At 41.4% G+C, this 18,454-nt stretch overlaps 1 protein-coding gene across 1 annotated transcript in view; it reads right to left on the bottom strand.

Annotated features, from left to right (window-relative positions):
* The window catches only part of AGBL1 (AGBL carboxypeptidase 1), a 707,263-nt gene that overhangs the window by 485,848 nt on the left and 202,961 nt on the right, over nt 1–18,454 (bottom strand). The window contains exons 15-17 of the mRNA XM_063448878.1: nt 12,944–13,031; nt 6,900–7,038; nt 4,767–4,905 (exon numbers count right to left, since the gene is read on the bottom strand). Of these exons, the coding sequence (XP_063304948.1) occupies nt 4,767–4,905; nt 6,900–7,038; nt 12,944–13,031 (366 nt within the window). The remainder of the gene's footprint in view (nt 1–4,766; nt 4,906–6,899; nt 7,039–12,943; nt 13,032–18,454) is intronic.

Below are 18,454 nucleotides of genomic sequence, written 5' to 3'. Positions count from 1 at the left end.
TCTATTTAAACTCGGCAGCATTGTGCAACTATCATTACACTCAGCCAGCGTTGTGCAACTATCATTACACTCAGCCAGCGTTGTGCAACTATCATTACACTCAGCCAGCGTTGTGCAACTATCATTACACTCACATGTACATATAGTTATGTATATATTTTGCTACATGTATTCTATCAGCAGAGATTATATCCCTGAATCCCTAATGCGTTAAGAGTGTTGCATTTTCCGGCCACTTTCTCGTGAGTAAAAAAAAAAAAAAAAAAAAAAGAAAAGAATTTTTTATTCCAAGTCTAGTGCTATCACTACAATATGAATTTAAGATAATGGATCATATTCCCTATAAAAAAAAAAAAAAAAAAAAGTATATAGACATTGTGTGTAATGTATATATGTGTGTGCGTGTGTGTGTGTGTGTATGTATGCGTGTGTATATATAGAAGGCCAATTGATTACAGTTAAAGGGCAGTTAATTTCGTCTAATACGCTGTACCCCTAGCAATGGGTTAGCGATGCATAGGGTTATTTCAGTAATTCATTGGCTGCACCACAAGGATTAGTTCTAATTGTATTAATCATTTAACCCTCCACCACCCAGCCCCCATTATTTAACTCATCCCTGCACACACAGATAGACAAGCTTTTTAAAGGACCAGGGGTGCTCATTATAATATATACAGCCCTCTAGCTGTGTCTTCAATTGCATATGGGCACGTTTTATGAATGTGTTCTGCGCATTGTTTGTGCACTGCATAGATTTTCTCCTTTTATACTAACTAATTCCTTATACCAGAGATTTTACACCGGATGCTGTGCTCCTTCAACTCCTATAATCCTCAGCACGCCCACCGCTGGCAGGGAATTCTGGTTAAATTCAATAGCATCTGGTGCGTGCAGCTTGACACCCCCATGTCTTATTAATCTCTCCATTACTGACATGATTCCAGGTAGACACTGAAGCCATTATCGTTGCACTAAAGCTCACTTCTGCCTCTACCCAAGTTTACCATTTCGTCCACAATTTTGATTTTATTTCCCTCTGTCCAGGGCTGCATTACACAAATTGCATAATTAAAGCTCTCTACACTCACAAAAAAAAAAAAAAAAAAAAAAAAAATTATTATAATAATATAATGATTCCGTGTTTATATTAATACATTATCCCTGACGTTCACGTACGCATTCATACGCAGATATGTACACTGACATACAGATATACAGGGACACGCATTGGCGGTTTCGGACATTTGCCTGCTCGTTTGCTTATGGCTGAATTTTTGGTTAATTGGCTATTCTGACTTTCTTTCACCTGCTCATCGTTGTGAGGGTCTTCTAAGCGATGTGGGTACACAGCACGCGGTGCGTTGTCTCTACCAGCCCTAATTCATCCTCAGTCAGCGCGGCATTCTGCGTTACGTGTAAAACCCGGCGTACTCCTACGCAGACAAGCACTTGCGTTATTGGACAAACGCGTCTACTTTCATATTGCAGTTCTGGGGAGCGAGCCTCGGCTAAGGCACGTACGCATTTAACAATACTACGAACATATATGTATTACGACAACTGATATACACGTTTATTCGTATTGCATTTCGACTCAAGGCCACGGTCTGGCACCACGAGCCCCGAGGGCCATACATACGATCATACACGCATTCTAGTTCATACGTCCCGACCATCCGGACCCCACATCCTCGCTGGGCACTCCAGTTTCGCTCAGAAGTACGATCCTACCTCATCGCTACCCACGTTTCGCTCTGTAGCATGTCCTCTCTCACTACCCGACCTTCCATCTTAGTTAGCAACTGCTGGCTGTTAGGTTCCTAGGTGTCCACTAGTTGTTATTCCCCCTGGCTTCTTCGCCATAGGTTAGTGGTCCCGCGAGGCCAACACCCATCCTCATACTCGGAGGTACTATGCCCCTCGGGCCAAATCATAGTTAGTCGCCTCGCATTGTGGCATAGAGAGGGCCTCATCTGTCACTCCCAGTCTATCTTATGTTAACTGTCACCGAGAGGCCGACACCCCGCCACCTCATTCAGTGGCCACGCTGCCCCCTCGCGCCAACGCATAGGTAGAGCCTCTCAAGCCGCTTGGCAACTAGCAGGGCCTCACCTGTCACCAACCTAGTGTAATCGTTTCGCCGCATCGCGGCACTAGCTAGTCGGCCAGCACACACGCACTCACGATCGCGCTCCTAGCAAGGGGGGGGGGGCGCACACCCCAGACCCGTCATGCAAAATCGCTCTGTTTTAGATCCCATAACCGCTTCAGGTATCCTAGCGCTTTATTTCCCGCCTTTGTTTCGTTCGTGCGTTACATGCTCCTACATTGGTGCAAAACGGTATTTCAGAACTATCGTACTCGGCTACTCCGGTGCTTTCAATACGTTATCTCTTACGGGCAATGGGTCTGCTAGACGCTTAGTGCTAGCTGTTCGAGGTTACCTGTGTATATATGGTTGTATATATTTATACATACATATATATGTTACCCCAACCTGTCGCTCACTGGCGATCCTTAGGTACCACGTACACTACGTGCCCAGTCCAAGCTTGGAAACTCCAAGACCAGCGGTTCCTCCAACAACATGTTTCGGGCATTTCTTGCTTATATTCAGTCGAATTGGTATGTTGGGTCTCACGTTGCCCTCCGCATCGCACGTCGTACAGATTTGGCCTCGTATCGGACCATCGTCGGGTCCTCCAGGCGCGGACATGACGTACAGTGACTGCTTCCGGACTCATGTATCACGGATATACCGTTTATTTCTTCACAACGTTTTGGGGGCGCTTCGGTTCGCCGAGTTCTCAATTACCGTTTATCGACTCATACTATCACTCAGTTTTCACGTCGGCGTAGCTTATACGACCTATGCAGGACAAGCTTTAGCGATCTGATCGGACCGGGTGAACGGAATTCCCACCTGTTTCATATCGAACACCGAGGCATCACTCCGCCTTCTTTTTGGCCAAACAAATACCATTCGGATCCTTAATCTACTAATTAGGGACTTGTCTGCACGCCTGACGTTCACAGGGTCCTCCATGCGCAGTCAATTCATTTATCACGCATTTGTCGTCGTTCACGCTTCTCTTTATGTAAGCTTAAGTAGTCCATAGGGAGTTACTTTCGGTCATGCTGGATGTTTTAATTTAAGGCGTGACACCTTACGCATCCTGTTGTACGATCTTTCACGATCTCATGCCTACCAAGTAGCTGCTATAGGGTACTTGCTATACGAACACATATCGTCTTCAAATTTTGTCAAAGCTCCTCTTCAGGTTCCTCTCTCGTGCAAACATTTCCCTACGGTGGGTCACGGTTTTGCATTCTATTCTTCGATTCACGTCACGGCAGTTTCTTCAGGCGCCTGTTACAGTCCTTTTTCGCTATGGTTTAATGCAGGTAATCGCACGTGTTCGGTCAGGTTAACGCTTTTCCACAAGAGGTTAATACCCTGCCGCGCTTAGATGGTACAAGTCCACATGGCCTAAATCGTAGGTAGGGCTTCTCTCAAACACAGGGCTACTGGCACGGCCTCAACTCTTACGGGATAGTCCTTATCTTCACCTATTGGTTCCCATTAGCTAGCAGCTCTACTACACGAGAAAGCTCAATGAGCTGAGTTTCGCATAATTTAAACCTATTACGTTTCCTTCCTCCTCACAGCATGCTACAAGAACTAGCTCCAGGTATCGTATTATCTTTAATAAATGCTAACCCTGACGTCTCAAGTTCCCCTGCAGTTTCCTCCGCTTTAGCCACTTCCGAAGTCCTGAAGTCGGACATTGCTTAAACGTAACGGTTGAGATAAAAGAACACGCAGTCCAGATTTCCTCTGCAGGTCAAAAAAGGTATCAATCATGCCTGTAGTTAGAGTCTATGCAGGTAAGATTTGTCCACTAATACTAAGCAAACGTACTCTACGGCTTACGATATGTGTATGTATTGTATGTGGTTCTAGATGCTAAATGCGTTCCGATTATAATGGTTGCTCGTACAATTTTTGCCACATCTCTCAAACAGTTCATGCCATACATTCGCTCCTTGTTTGTTAGTCTTGGCCTCCATCCGTAGTTCCTTCTCGGTACATTCATTCTGTGTTAGGGCCGCCACAGCAGCCTCAAGTCATCCAGTTCCAACTCATCTTGTAGAGAAGATGGGTCGCTGGAAGTCCTCGGCTTACAACCGGTTCATTCCAAATCCAGAAAGAAATCAGGCTCGCTTTCTATAATATGTCTAAATGTTTTGTTATGTTTAATTAATGTCACACACTTTTTGGCCCTCTTTTGCAGGCCTAACCTCACGTCGGTTTCGGCACACCTCAACCGACTTTCATATATTAAATTACACACAGTTTAATGTGCGCCCCTTCCATAATCCCGTACACAAATAGAAGGCGTATGCCTGAAATTGTGGGAGGGATTTGATGGCTATTTAAACCCAGCAAATCCCCTTACTCACCTGTCTGCGACGATTTCGGAAATTCCCTCCCACCACACCCTCTTCATATATCATTATACCTGGGTGGGCCCTCTTTTGCAGGCCTAACCTCACGTCGGTTTCGGCACACCTCAACCGACTTTCATATATTAAATTACACACAGTTTAATGTGCGCCCCTTCCATAATCCCGTACACAAATATAGAAAGTTTAAATTTCAAAAGCAAATACCTTGTTAGTTCATAGTAATTCACGGATTAGTAGTAATTAAAAATAATGTGTGACAGTATTTGTACGTTATCCATAATCTCTGTACTTACACAACTCCTGGATGCGACTCTGCCGAGAAGTGATGGTAACCACAGGACATGGGTTCCCACCCAAAGTATGACATATGGTTTGCTGTTTGAAATATATTTTCTTGACATCGAGTCTCTGCTCTAACAGCTGCAAGTGCGACTGAGATACAGAAAAACATCATTGTCAATAACTATTATGTACTTGTAAGCATTCCAACTTATTGATTCATTTCCCAAACAGACAAATACATTTTCTTAGTTCAGTATTGACTCAGAAACTATTATCAATTCCTTTTTATCTCAAGAAAAAAATGCCTGACAGTTCTGCGAGAATATATTTGGAAACACTAATTAAATGAAAAAGTGGATCTAATGGTGAAAAAGAAGTTGTTCCTATATGAAAGAGCATTCTACAGTATTTAGAAAAGTCTCCATAACAGAACTTTGAATTCATACAACCACGTACAGTAACTTATCAGAATCTTCGTGGGGATTCATCCTTAATTGTATTTCCAATTGTCTTTACTCCATCTCTGCATGAAAGGCTGCTTATTTTCTGCAATTCAATCTCTCAAAAACAGAAATTTTGTGATGTACTCTTGTGCTGTGTATGTGAGAGAGCACAACATTGGCAAGGGCTACTGGCAAATGAAGTGCAAGGAGATACAGATGCATACCACCAAAAAACTTCTAGTCCTGGCATGCCATTGCCATATGCATTTCACTCTTGGTTAATGTATGCATGTGTACATAAGCTAAAACAACATTGCACAAGAGCTGGAGTGACTGCATCTTAGCCCACAATGCATGAACAATATATTTCAAGGAGCAGTATGCTTTATATATTTTCACAATAAGGAGAAATATTAGCAATACTGAAAATATTCATTGGAGTAACCAGGATAAAGTGGCAAGAGTTCTAAATGTTTCAGCCACTACACTATCTCCTATTGTTTTATTGTACTGGTTTCCCTGAACCCTGGTTTCACATATCAATGATTAATAGACTTGGAGATTCATTTTGGTCGAAACGTGATGATATAATATATTTTGAAATACACTGATTGGCCTATATATATACATGATATTATATGTTTTGCCATACACTGATTGACCTACTTTGGCACCCTGTTGGCTTGTCTGATAAGGTTACCAAACTTGTTTTTCAGTACCGAAATTCTGTTGAACTGTACCAACTTGCTGTCGAAATTTGGGCATCCCAATACATTTTAAACTGAGCTGACTTTTAATGCAATGCACAAGTTTAATGATTAACCCCTTAACTCCAACTAAATAGAGTAGAAGACTTACACCTTACTACTCCAACACTATGTATACAAGAGTGGCAACCTTGCAAACACATTTTGTTTTTAAATATTCCTCACAGCACAAAATTAAAACAAAAGAGGAGAGAAAAAAAAATCAAAGAAATCTATAAGGCGTTAAGGCATTTCCTTGCTTTTTTTGGTACCCAGACTAAGAGCCTGTATTCTTCACGATTATGGACAACTGACATGGAAGGTAGATTTTGGAGATTTGACAACATTCCAGTGTTTAACTAAAACTTGTTTTGTGTTTGTTTTGTTTTTGCTTTTATATTTAAGTAATATAAACATTTGAGGGCAGAGTAACATTATAAAGCTTGCATTAACTTAGGGAAAGAAAGTCCTGGATAATTGGTTCTTGACGCACTTGTGAGGCATCATAGCATAAGTAGGTATTTTGTAATATAAGGAAAATTAACAAAATGTACACAATGTACTGGTGGTAGTTTTTTTTATTTAAAAACACATGTTAGTATGGCGGTTAATTTGTAAGTATTTGTTTTCTGTTTTTATTGTTTTTATTGTTTTGTATTTGTTTTGTTTTTTTGTTGAACTAAATGATGGTCAAATTTTGGTAACTGATGTTTCTGGGAAATGTTCATCCCTCTGTTCATGTGTCAGCAACATTTTCCACTTCTTTTCCAGTTAATATCCATAAAGTAAAATCATATCAATGAATACAAATGTGAGCGTCCTTTGAGGACAGCAGGAGCTTTTAATAGGGGCACATATTGTATATGTAGTGACACCTTGATTTGTGTGCATTGTATTTTTGTGATATGGGAAGAGAAGGAAACATTTAAAAAAAAAAAAAAAATGTAACCCTTACCATAAGTGCAGAGTATGTATATGGGTAATGATAAGCCAAGTAGCAGACATCATCGTTGTGTGGGAACGATAACGTGAACGTCAAGGTATAATATCTTCTCCTTTTTCTTTCCTCAGGCACCCGGAAGCAAAAGAGGTTCCTGGAACAGTTAAAAAAACTTTTAGGTGAAAGTAGAGCTTCAGGACACATCAGACTATTTTTTTATTGCACGTTTTGTTTCCTTTGGGTTACCCCAAATTGAGGTCCCTCTTTTACAACCCATCTAATCCCCCTAGGGGAATATTTTTCAAGGTATAATATCTAGCCTAGAAGAAAATACATTCTTGGATATATAGAAAAATAGACAAATAAAAAATGCAGAGATTAACAGATTTTTATATAACGTATGGAATTATTGCTGACGGTAAGTGTCCATCTGTCCATACATCGGCAGCAAAAACAGCCAGCAATGATATTTATGGCATGCTCGCTATTCATAATCCCTATTCATAAAATATTCATTTTCTAGTAATACAACACTCACAAATCCCTCTGCCCAACCTTTATGGAATATTACCGGGCAGTGTATAGAAATAAATAAATGCCCTGTCACTATACAATACATTATTCTGTATATACCATGTCTAGTTAGAGATCTTTTTTTCTGTCAAAAACTGCAATTTCCATATGAATATAAGAACGGCCATTATGTGCACTTTACAAATAAGAACAGAATGATATTGTACCCAGTACAACATTTGAAACAATTTTCCAAAACAGCATTAATTATTTTGTTGGATGACCTTTCTGTTATTCGTGTGTATTGTGCTTTGCTTTTTTATTGTTCTAGTGTTTTTACAATATTCTATAATTTCTGTTGTTCTAGAATACAAAATGAACCGATCTTTAGAGCTGCAATTTTGCTTTAAAAATAAAGTATTTTATGTATTGAAAACTGAAAGTTTTACTTCCAGCTTTCAAAACTATTAAATCAATACAGACAAATATAACATAATCTCTTAGTTACGTTGATCATTTCACTTAATATTATTATAGATTATATTATTATATGATGAGATATTACAGCAATAGTAGCAGACATATGTCTGGACCCACGCATTACACAAAATACCAATCTATGTGACTACAGACTAAAACGAGCTGCCTGTAATAGAAGCTTTGAATACAGTTTTAAGAAAGTTCCAGGTGACTTACTGTGCTATTCACATTATAAAAATGCATATATAAGGTTATCAACATAGCTTGAAAACAATAGCTCCTTCATCTTTACATCGATGAGGTATGTTCAACCTATCAGAATGGATGGACGTTTGCATGCAGTATAACAGCTATTTAGACATACATGTGGCTCATTGTAATCATTCTAGAATTGCTTCATTTCATACTGCATTTGGGAGCTTGATATTTTTATGAGAAAGACCCTTTTTCATATTGGAACTTGGCATGGAACCCCTAGTTTTATAGGAAATATATTCTCATTGTTATATATGTCTGGTGCTGTGACTCTCGTGTTTTCTTGCTACTCATAATGGGTTTCTTGGACCCTGGAATACTGCATTGAATTGCCACGTTATGGTATGTTGCGACTACTCAATAAAGCCTGGGCCAATACCGGGACCTATCTGATAGGTGACAAGCAGACATGCATTCACTGTAAATATAATATGGTTGGTATTGAATAATGGGATTAGGCTTGTTTAGTATTTGTTAAAACCTTGGAATATATCTTTATATGTCTGTTATAATCAGGAAAATAATGATAGATACATAGAAATAGATAGACAGACAGACAGATATAAAGTTAGATAGATAGATAGACGCACGGACGGACAGACAGGTAGATGATAGATAGATAGATAGATGACAGACAGACAGTGGGGGTTATGTATAAACATTGTCGCATTCACTTTAAAGTTTCCACCTGTTCTGTGCCATGTATGCAATGTGACTTTTTTCTGTTATATCAAACTGTAATTATATATTTATAAATTGAAGACTTGTTTTCCTCCTTTCCTGTTATGTGCACAAAAAAATAAAATTTTGCCGCATTTGTTATTTTATTGATTTTCTCACATCTCCTGGCTGGCATATTTATTCCTCATTCTCGAGTCCTCTGCTAGAGGCCTAGGATTCTGAGGGTTCTGCACAGTAATTGCAGATGTCCCACCTGGAATATGTTGAAGCCACTCCCCCAGCTTAGGAATCACAGGCTAGACACGCCTGGACCAGCCTAGACCAGCCTTGAACCTAGACCTGCTTAAATATATATATACATTATATTATAATATTTTAAGAGATCTATGACAATATACCTCAATACAGAATGCACATGTCATGGTTGACTATATTTATTACCTGTTATTTGTTAAATTTATATTTATATATTTTTATATTTATATATGTGTGTATGTGTATATATTTATACCATAAAACAAAATAAAAAACATGAACTGTCAGTTGAAGTGTGCCGAAACCAAAGTAGGCCTGTAATAAAAGAGGGCCCACCCTGAGTATTATTGTTAGTAAAGGGAGCGGTGGGAGAGGTAAATCACCAGAACAACAACGGTAATGAGGAGGAGTCTGGCGATCCTTAAGTAGGGAAATTATGCCCCTCCCACAACTATAGGCCCAGCCTTCCATTTGTGTTCAGGGCATAGAAAGCCATAATGACAGTATATAACTTAAATAACTTATACCATATAACAAAACAGAAAATATGAACAGTCAGTTGTGGTGTGCCGAAACCGACGATGCGGTAGGCCTGTAATAAAAGAGGGCAAAAAGAGTATACCATACAATATTTATTTCAGCCCACAATTTTACAATCATATAGCATATATCACATGTTCATGTTACAAAAAGCTTCACGTATTTCCTGTATTGGTTGGAGTATGTATCTGGTATATGCCGATGAATTACCCTGTCACGTCTTTTTTTTGTAAATACGTTTTTATTCATTTGCGAAATAATGAAGCATAGTTATGGATACGCAGATCCTTACGGTTTACACAATAGGTGTAGAACAACAGGACAAGCATCACAATTGGAAACATATATAAATTATGAAAGTATGAAATTTAGGTTTGTCATCTCGCAAGCCTGTTTAGGGGTAGAGCTCGCTGGTCTGGTTCCGTTACCATGAGCATGTATAGACATGTAGTTTCCCTCTATGCTAGTGGCCATAAAAGAGTGTCCCTTCATGACTTTGATTCCACCCCAGTAACACTACATTCCATAATCTACGGGAATTCGTCTATGGGGAGTTGGGAGGTGCCATGGCGCTGCAAACATATTCGTACGTGGCCTTGAGTCAGAGGTTCCTGCACCCCCACGTATTAGAGAAAATAGTACTAGGTCGATGTATAATTTGGCGAGTTTCATTTCTAAAACAGCGGTGATGTTGCATGAAAGCATGAATAGTTGAGACTCCCGCTTTCCAGTGTGGGGTCACCTCTGCGGAGTACGAGCTGATGGTGATTGCCCGGGGCAAGGTCCCTTACCGTGCTTATCGACTGAGGGTCGATGGCCTCTATCAGTGACTCTATCTCATGGGAGTCAGCAGTTTGCTCCTCTTTATGACTAATTGAGCGGAATCATTGTCGGAGTTACTTATAACGGAGCTCGAGCGTTGCTTAGGTCTCAGTTCGCCTCCCCCAAAGCATGCTGTCCTTTATTATCAGTTACTATGTGTGAGATCTGTGCGAGCAATCTAAGGTGGTTGTTTCACACGGTGTGTGAGCTTGTTAGGAGGTACTTTTATCTACAGTTTGTGTGTTTGTGTGTGTTTTCGTAATTTCAACGTGCCCGGCCGCCAGGTCCCGGGACGCCCCGGGGTCCATGGCATATGGCGGGCATTCCTGTCTTTTGTCAACTCCCATTCTCTGTTCGCAGTGTGTTTATGTACGTCCTCCCCATTCATTTTATATCGAGTGTTTATCCTGGGGTTGACCCGACTGAGTCCGGCATCCGGCTCCCCAGGTCTCGGGGACCCAGCAAGAGGGGGTAAGGGAGAAAGTAAAGGCAGGAGAAAATGAGCAGTAAAGGGGTAGGGACTATGATTTAAGTTACGTGGGATCCATGTCCCCTGCTGTCCCCATCCCGGCGACAGGTGCCTCCCCGTCCCGCCGGTAGCAGGTGATGTATAAGAACCACGGCGTCCACATCTCGGCGTGTCTGGTTCCTCGTCCCGACAGAGATGCATGTGTTTCCTCCGCTCCCTGAATATCTTCTAATCTGCGAATCCATTCCTTTTTGGTGGGTGTTTCACTGGTTTTCCAGAGAGCTGGTATGTTGGCTTTGGCCGCGTTAAGCAGGTGTCGTAGTATCGATTTCTTATATGACGGTATGGGCTGTGTTGAGATGTGTAGTAGTGCCAATTCCGCGTTCCACTCTGGTATGTCTCCCATGATACGTGTCACCGTGTCCCTGATCATTTCCCAGTACGGGATGATGTCTCTGCACTCCCACCATACGTGTAGCACCGTGTCGCGTTCTGCCTGGCTGTCACAATGTCTTGATAATATGTACAGGTATGTTTCTGCTAGTAGCAGTGGTGGCTGTTCCAATGCAGAAGGAGTGTTCTGAGTAGTGGGTTGGATTAAGGTCCAACCTTGCCAATAATACTCTAATATAGAGCATGAACTTACTAGTGGTGAGAGCATTGCTATGTAAAGTAAACAAAAGTTGGTCAGGGAAACCAGGAACAATGGTTAGGAATTTTTTTAGTACCTGTACCGGGCACCATTTGTTGCCAGTAGGGTAATAGGGGATCTTTACTAGTTGAATTTTTGGTGTGGTTTTAGTGTGGTTGAGGGATAGTATGTTGTGATCTTGTATTTTTACAATCTGGGATCTCTTAATGGCGTCTTGGGATGTGATGTTTGTAGTGGTAAACTCCCTGGGTCTGAGGAACCCATAGAAAGCTAAGTAGATAGTGGTTTTAATGACATGATTAGTGTGTTTAATTTAATATTTTCCATTGAATATTGATTTACAACCTGAAAGTCAAACAAGAATCTGTTTTAAACATGAAATGCCCTGTCAATTTCTAGTATTGTCAGACAAAGCTAATTGTGAAAGGAGTCTGCCATGAGTTAACAGATCTCCGAATCCAATGTCATGTCCTGCCATGATGGAGCCGGGGTAGCCACCAGGACTTCCATCAGTAAAGCTTTGTGGAATTCCTGAAATTTTCGAGAGAGACAAATGACCAGCTGCTACGTTCTGAATTCCAGGAATATGCACACATACGAAGAAGAAATCATAGTTAGCCGCCAGCCAAATCAATTTTCTCAGAAAGTACTCCCCTATGGCCTCTAGAGGCCAGCAGTCTATCAAACATATACATACAATTATACAAATGTCGGCCAAGGAATACCTATTACTATCATAGGGCATTCGTCTGTAATTATACGAACGGCCCCAAAGATGAGCAAAGAGCCGCATAACAACCGAACGCTCCATGTATACCTGAACACTATAACAGTCATTTAGTACGAATCATAAGTAACTTTCATGCGTACAAACTAAAGGCCGAACTGGTGAACGTAACCTCACGAAAGCCAATGTAGACAAACCGACAAGCAGTAAAATAATTAAAAAACTACCGAACCGTACGTTCGTATGGAAGTTAATGAAAGACTACGAGACAGTTAGCAGTAGTGACTGGAGGAGAGGGGAAATATCCCGGAGGCCTTGGACGGCTGAAAAACTCGAACCAGGAATGGGCAGACACTCTAAGAGCAGGTAAGGTATGCACAAGGAAAGGTAAGCAAAATGGCGATCTGCTGCTGCCGAAGTCCAGGTATGCAAATCACCAGGCCAACTACAGGCCCAGCCTTCCATATATTGTTTGTATATTGTATTTTTTTGTAATATTGTACCCTATTGTAAAATTGCAATGTTTTGTGGACCCAGGACATACTTGAAAATTAGAGAAATGTTAATGTATGCTTCCTGGTAAAATATTTTCCAAATAAATAAATATACAGCAGAATATGTGAATGTTGCCATTGAGTATTTTTTTTTTTAAAAAGATCACTTACTTGTAATATGAGATGTTGTAGGCTGTCCTTATCCAGTAAGGCTTTTCATGAAGAGCATCTGTCACAGAATACATAACAGGCTGCATACCTAGATATAAACAAGAAGCACATTAATATTTTAATAAGCATAAATGAATACAAACTAACATCATATAATACTCAACCTCCATAAATAAACAGCCAGAAGGATAGACAGATAGACGGATGGAGGGACGGGCAGACACGGTTTGCGCTAATACAAGTTAAAGAGATTATTATCATTGGAGATGGCATTTAAAAGAAGATAAACAAAATACACGAATGTCTGTCTATTAAATATTCATTAATATGATTATTACATGAAAAAAATCATATCTATTTATACAATGGAGTTTTACAAATTAATTCTCGAGAGCGTACTACTTTTAAGTCCCCATCATTCATAATTAATTAAAATAATTAGAACTGATCATAAGTCTCCAATTTGCAGTAAACACAGAATGTACCTTCACTATTAATCTAATTAGTAGGAGGAAGAACAGACACTGTTTTTGCACTACAAATTGGCAGGAGAGGGACATGTTTTTCTTTTGAGTTTCAGAAAGCATTATTGCCTCATATTTAGGTCTACGGTAAACTTTTGGCTTTAATATTATTCAAATAGGAATGTTGCTTAGTTTAACAACCATAATTAGACAACGAGATAAGATAAACATAATATCATGCTTAGAGTGTGAAGGCTTAAAGGACTATTAGTCTGTGCCAGACAGCATAAGGCATCTACTTGATTGGGTATTCACTAGACTTCATGTATTTGGTTTCTTCCGCATGTGGGCTGATCAGATGTTCAGACGAATTCTTTATCTCTGAAATTCAATGTAGATGTAAAACCAGACAACTACTGCAATGGCTGAACATGTTCAGTTGATATATGATTTGGTCTCCCATTCCTGGCACCAAAGATAGAGAAATAAAATGGTCAAGGAGATGCTTTCTTAGGGAAGCTGAATAAGCAGTTTAGTTTGCCATGATGGGCAAAAAGACTGCATAATGCACATTTCCTGTTAATCAAAAGATAGGAAAAATATGATTGATGGTTAGGGACAGCCACTAAATGTTGATTTTATTTACAGTGAGAAGAGACTAAAAAAGGGAAAAAATAGTGGAAGCAGTAAATGATCTATACTTCCAAGTAGCATACTTCTAGCAGATACTTTCACTTTAGCTATTGAGAGAGATAGACCAGCAGATAGAATAAAAGCAGTGTCCTATCATCAACTTCTCATAAATGTGTCTGCAAAGGTAGTGGGCATTCAAAACTCAGCCAGGTAGGGTGAAATCACTACAATAAACACCATTTTAAATATGTGAAACAGTAGCAGGAGTAATTTAATTTAAAAATTGCAAATTAAAATTTGGATATTTAAAAAAATTAAAAGAAAAGGAGAGTAAGCAATTAAGGATCCATACACCCATTCCAAATTGTTTTTAAATTCCCTTTTGTCAATTTAAAATGACTCCTGTTGCAGATGCTCCTCATCAGGAGAATTATTATATTGCATTAACACTCTTTACTCCATAGCAGCAAGGAAAACACATGGAACCAAGAGCCAATCAAAAACAAGTAGGCAGGACCAACTAATCACCACTGGAAAGGTGAAGGTGCATGGTCAAAATCTTCTAAGGGCTAAGAGAATCAAATCCATGATGCGTCTGGCTCTGGTCCAACAGCCAGATCGCTCATCTGATGAATAAGGGGAATTTTGCCACTCTCTTTCTGTGCTGGATGAATGGCAAACCAACGAGTCAGACTCCGATGATGGAGGATGGAACATTGGTACGAAGTTGGACTGCACCTTTGTGCAAGTGACCTTTCTGGGTGAGCCCCAGATGTCAGATGACAGTAATGGGGTGGAGGTCTCCCCCAGATAGATTCAGTGGCCATTTTAGATCTTACTGGCCAAAGGATGTTTAATCCTCACAACATCCATAACCCCTGCTCCGGAGATTGGATATCTGAGGATCCCCTTGCCAGATTTATGCACTTGTGCCTGCGCAAGCCTCTAGATAAGGAGGTCTGTAACTGTCTTCACTTTGAATGCTGGTCCAGAAAAAAAACAGGGAGTTCCGTCCGGTGAGCACTCTGAATGTACACAGGATATATGGTCATGTCAAAATGGAAGGTATACATCTGTTACGGGACCTCCTTCAAGATGGCAACTGGTTTATGCGCCTGGATTTGAAGGATGCATACATTCATGTGTCCAGTCAGTACTTCCTACATTTTCTCGGACTAAGGGACGCCCTGACAATTCACTTGCCTTCCGTTCAGCCTCATCTCAGACTCTGAACCCAGTGGTCACCCACCTCCAAACTCAAGTGGTTCATTGTATAATCTATTTGGATGATCTTCTGCTATTTTGTTTGATACGGCCACATCTGCATCAGTAGACTCAAATAAATCTGTGAATATTCTCAAATCTCTAGTTTTTGTTGTGAATCATTCCAAGTCCCCACTGGTTCCCTCCTAGTCAATTCAGTTCTTAGGGTTTGTGATTGATTCAACATCTTGCGTATTGAAGCTTCCTGCATCCGAGGTCTCTTTTGTACGCAAGGAAATTCGCAGAGTACTCTGATGCAATTCAGTCCCACTCCGCTTGCCAACAAGGTTTGAGGGGGTTCTCTCATCCTCCATAAAGACTATATTCCCTGGCCCTTTACTCTATCAGGTGATGCAACGGCTGGAGGCGGAATTCCTCTGCAAGAATCCATTCTGTGGGAAACTGGTGCTACTGACAGAGGTGGTCCGGATGGAGCTAAGTTAGTGGCTGACCAACATGCAAGCCTGGAATGATCAGGTGGAATGCCAGGAAAAACCATCCTCACTACAGACTGGTTCTCTCTCCACTGGAGGGACAGCCGCAATTGAATGCTGGATCCTCACGTGTTTGCCTCATGCTTGTCAGGGAAGGGTCCCTTCCTGCTGCATTTGTTCACCTCCTGCAACAATCATCAGATACTGGACTACTTCAGTTGGCTGCCGGATCCGCACTGCAAGGTTGCTTTTCTCCAGACCTGGCCAGTTCTAGGAGCCTACGCATTCCTCCTCTTTTACCCGTTTTTGCTTCTGATACTTGTGTGTGGTCTGTGGGTTGCTTTGATATGTAAAGGATACGTCACCTTTTTTTTTTATATTTATGCTGTGCATAAGGTAGGTACATGCAGGCCAGAGGTACCCCAACGGCATTCCTCTAGCATTATATCAAGCTTTACAATTAGGGTAGTTGAGTGAACGTGCACAATTTAATATTATAATAAACATGCGTAAAGATAAGAAACATGCTGAACTTTGCATGAACGAATCAATTAACTGTTAAAGCATACATGTTGAGTGTGCATATCCAGATCTAGCTTATAGTATAGCTTATCATTGCAGTAGTATCTAGACATATAAATGATGACATGCTAAACTATCAAGTCGATACGGCTTATGAGACAAGACTGTGTGACAGGCTAAGACATTTTGAGCTTGTAGGTATGCAATTGAGATAGGACAAGGTGCTTAATACTGATCTACTAAGACATGTTCTATGACAGTTATTATTATTATTATTATTATTATTATGTTATTTATATAGCGCTATCAAATTCCGCAGCGCTTTACAATGGGTGGATGCACAGACATGTAGTTGTAACCAGACAAGTTGGACATACAGGAACAGAGGGGTGGAGGGCCATGCTCAATGAGCTTACATGCTAGAGGGAGTGAGGTAAAATGAAACAAAAAGGTAAGGATAGTATTAGACTCGTGACAGTTGCAGAAGAGGAATCAGTCAGGAGCTATTAACAGTTTAATTGATACGCTTTTATGAAGAAGTGGATTTTTAACTATTTTTTGAAGGAGTGGAGACTGGGTGAGCATCTAACAGAGGAGGATAGCGAGTTCCACAGGAACGGTGCAGCCCTCAAGAAATCTTGAAGGCCACATCAGAAGTGGGAGTACGGACAGAAGATAGGGCCTAGACAGGTCATAACTGTGTATAAGGGAGGATAGATAGGTAGGAGCAGCATTATGTAGCGATTTGAAAGCAAGAACCAGAATTTTAAATTGAGCTCTATATTTTATAGGAAGCCAATGTAGGGACTGACAGAAGGGTGAGGCATGTGAGGTGCGGGCGGACAGGAAGCCTCGCTGCCGCATTCCTTATGGACTGTAACGGCGCAAGTTGGGAGAACATAAGACCACTGAGAAGCGGATTACAGTAGTCAAGGCGCGAAAGGACAGTGGAATGGACCAACACCTAGTTATGGTCAGTAGGAATTGTAACTATGATACAAAGTAGGCTATGCTGAAAATTGCATTGCACTATAGTCTGGAGCATTAATACAAGGACATTTGAAGCCCTAAGTATGTGCAGGTTTAAACAATGACAGAATTAGACTACAGAGTGAGTGCACCATATCTCCACCACGGAACAGCCTGGCTGGATGTGATGAGAGATTGAGCAGAGCGTCTTTCTAGCAACTCAGCCGATGCCCGCCAAAGGTAGAATGTAGTCCCAGATAATCGGATGCGTCAGTAGGCTCCGCAGCAGTGGTGTTGTCAATACAGTGCCCACATGGTAGGGCATTCTTCTGGGTTCCTTCTGCCTCCTTCTGGCTGAGTCTTGCTTGAGTCTCTCTCCGCTGGTCTTGTGTATACCCTGTTCCACTGCTGGCCCGTTCACTGCACCCCTCACTCCGCCATGTGTGTTGCTTTGCACTCCACTGCCCTCTTGAGGTTTTGGTCACTGCCGGAGCCTTGGACTTCTGCTGTGGGGTGCAGCAAGAGGGTCCAAGCGGAGAATACCTCAGTCGGCGGACAATCTGCAGCTTGCGTCGTCGGTGCTTGGAAGCAGTGCCCTGTGAGGCTCTCAGTCCAGGAGGGCAGGCAACAGTGTGAGCTTGCAGACTTGTGCCTTGAGGTGATATCACCTTCTCCAGTGCGGTGTGTCTCTGTTGAGGTTCCAGTTTAGGCAGGGAGGCTTTCCTGCACTGGCATAGCTTAAGCCAAAAACTCTGGAAAATCTTGTCTAGGCGTTGCAAGGTATTTTCCAGTGATCCAGCATGAGGGGCATCCGCCATCTTGCTTAAGAGTAGGCGTCAGGGTGTCACCGGGGTGACGATCTAAGGGTAAGTGCAGCAGGAGTAGAATGGGACCGGGATCTCCCCCGCCGGCCCAGAGGGGTGAGAAACAGGGCACTGGTTCAACAGGCGCAGATGTGAGCAGAGGATCGGCCGCCTCCTCCGCCCCCCAGTAGACCTGTAGCAGTAGCCAGTAGTAGTGCATACCTAAAATGATCGTTTGATGAGCTACAGTTTCTCGTCGTGTATAGCTGGGTTACAGGCTTAAATTAGTGTAGGTTTCGATATATTTGGCTTATATTTGGGTTTTCTATGAGGAGCTCCAGCAACACACGTCTGCCTCGCATCAGTTTCGCACTGAGGCCCCATGAATTGTGTGTACGCCACTGACTGCACTCAATATTTTTT

The sequence above is a fragment of the Pelobates fuscus genome, chromosome 3, assembly GCF_036172605.1.
Source record: "Pelobates fuscus isolate aPelFus1 chromosome 3, aPelFus1.pri, whole genome shotgun sequence".
NCBI classification, from domain to species: Eukaryota; Metazoa; Chordata; class Amphibia; order Anura; family Pelobatidae; genus Pelobates; species Pelobates fuscus.
The sequence above is the reverse complement of the archived record's forward strand: the minus strand, read 5'-3'. Positions and strand labels throughout refer to the sequence as shown.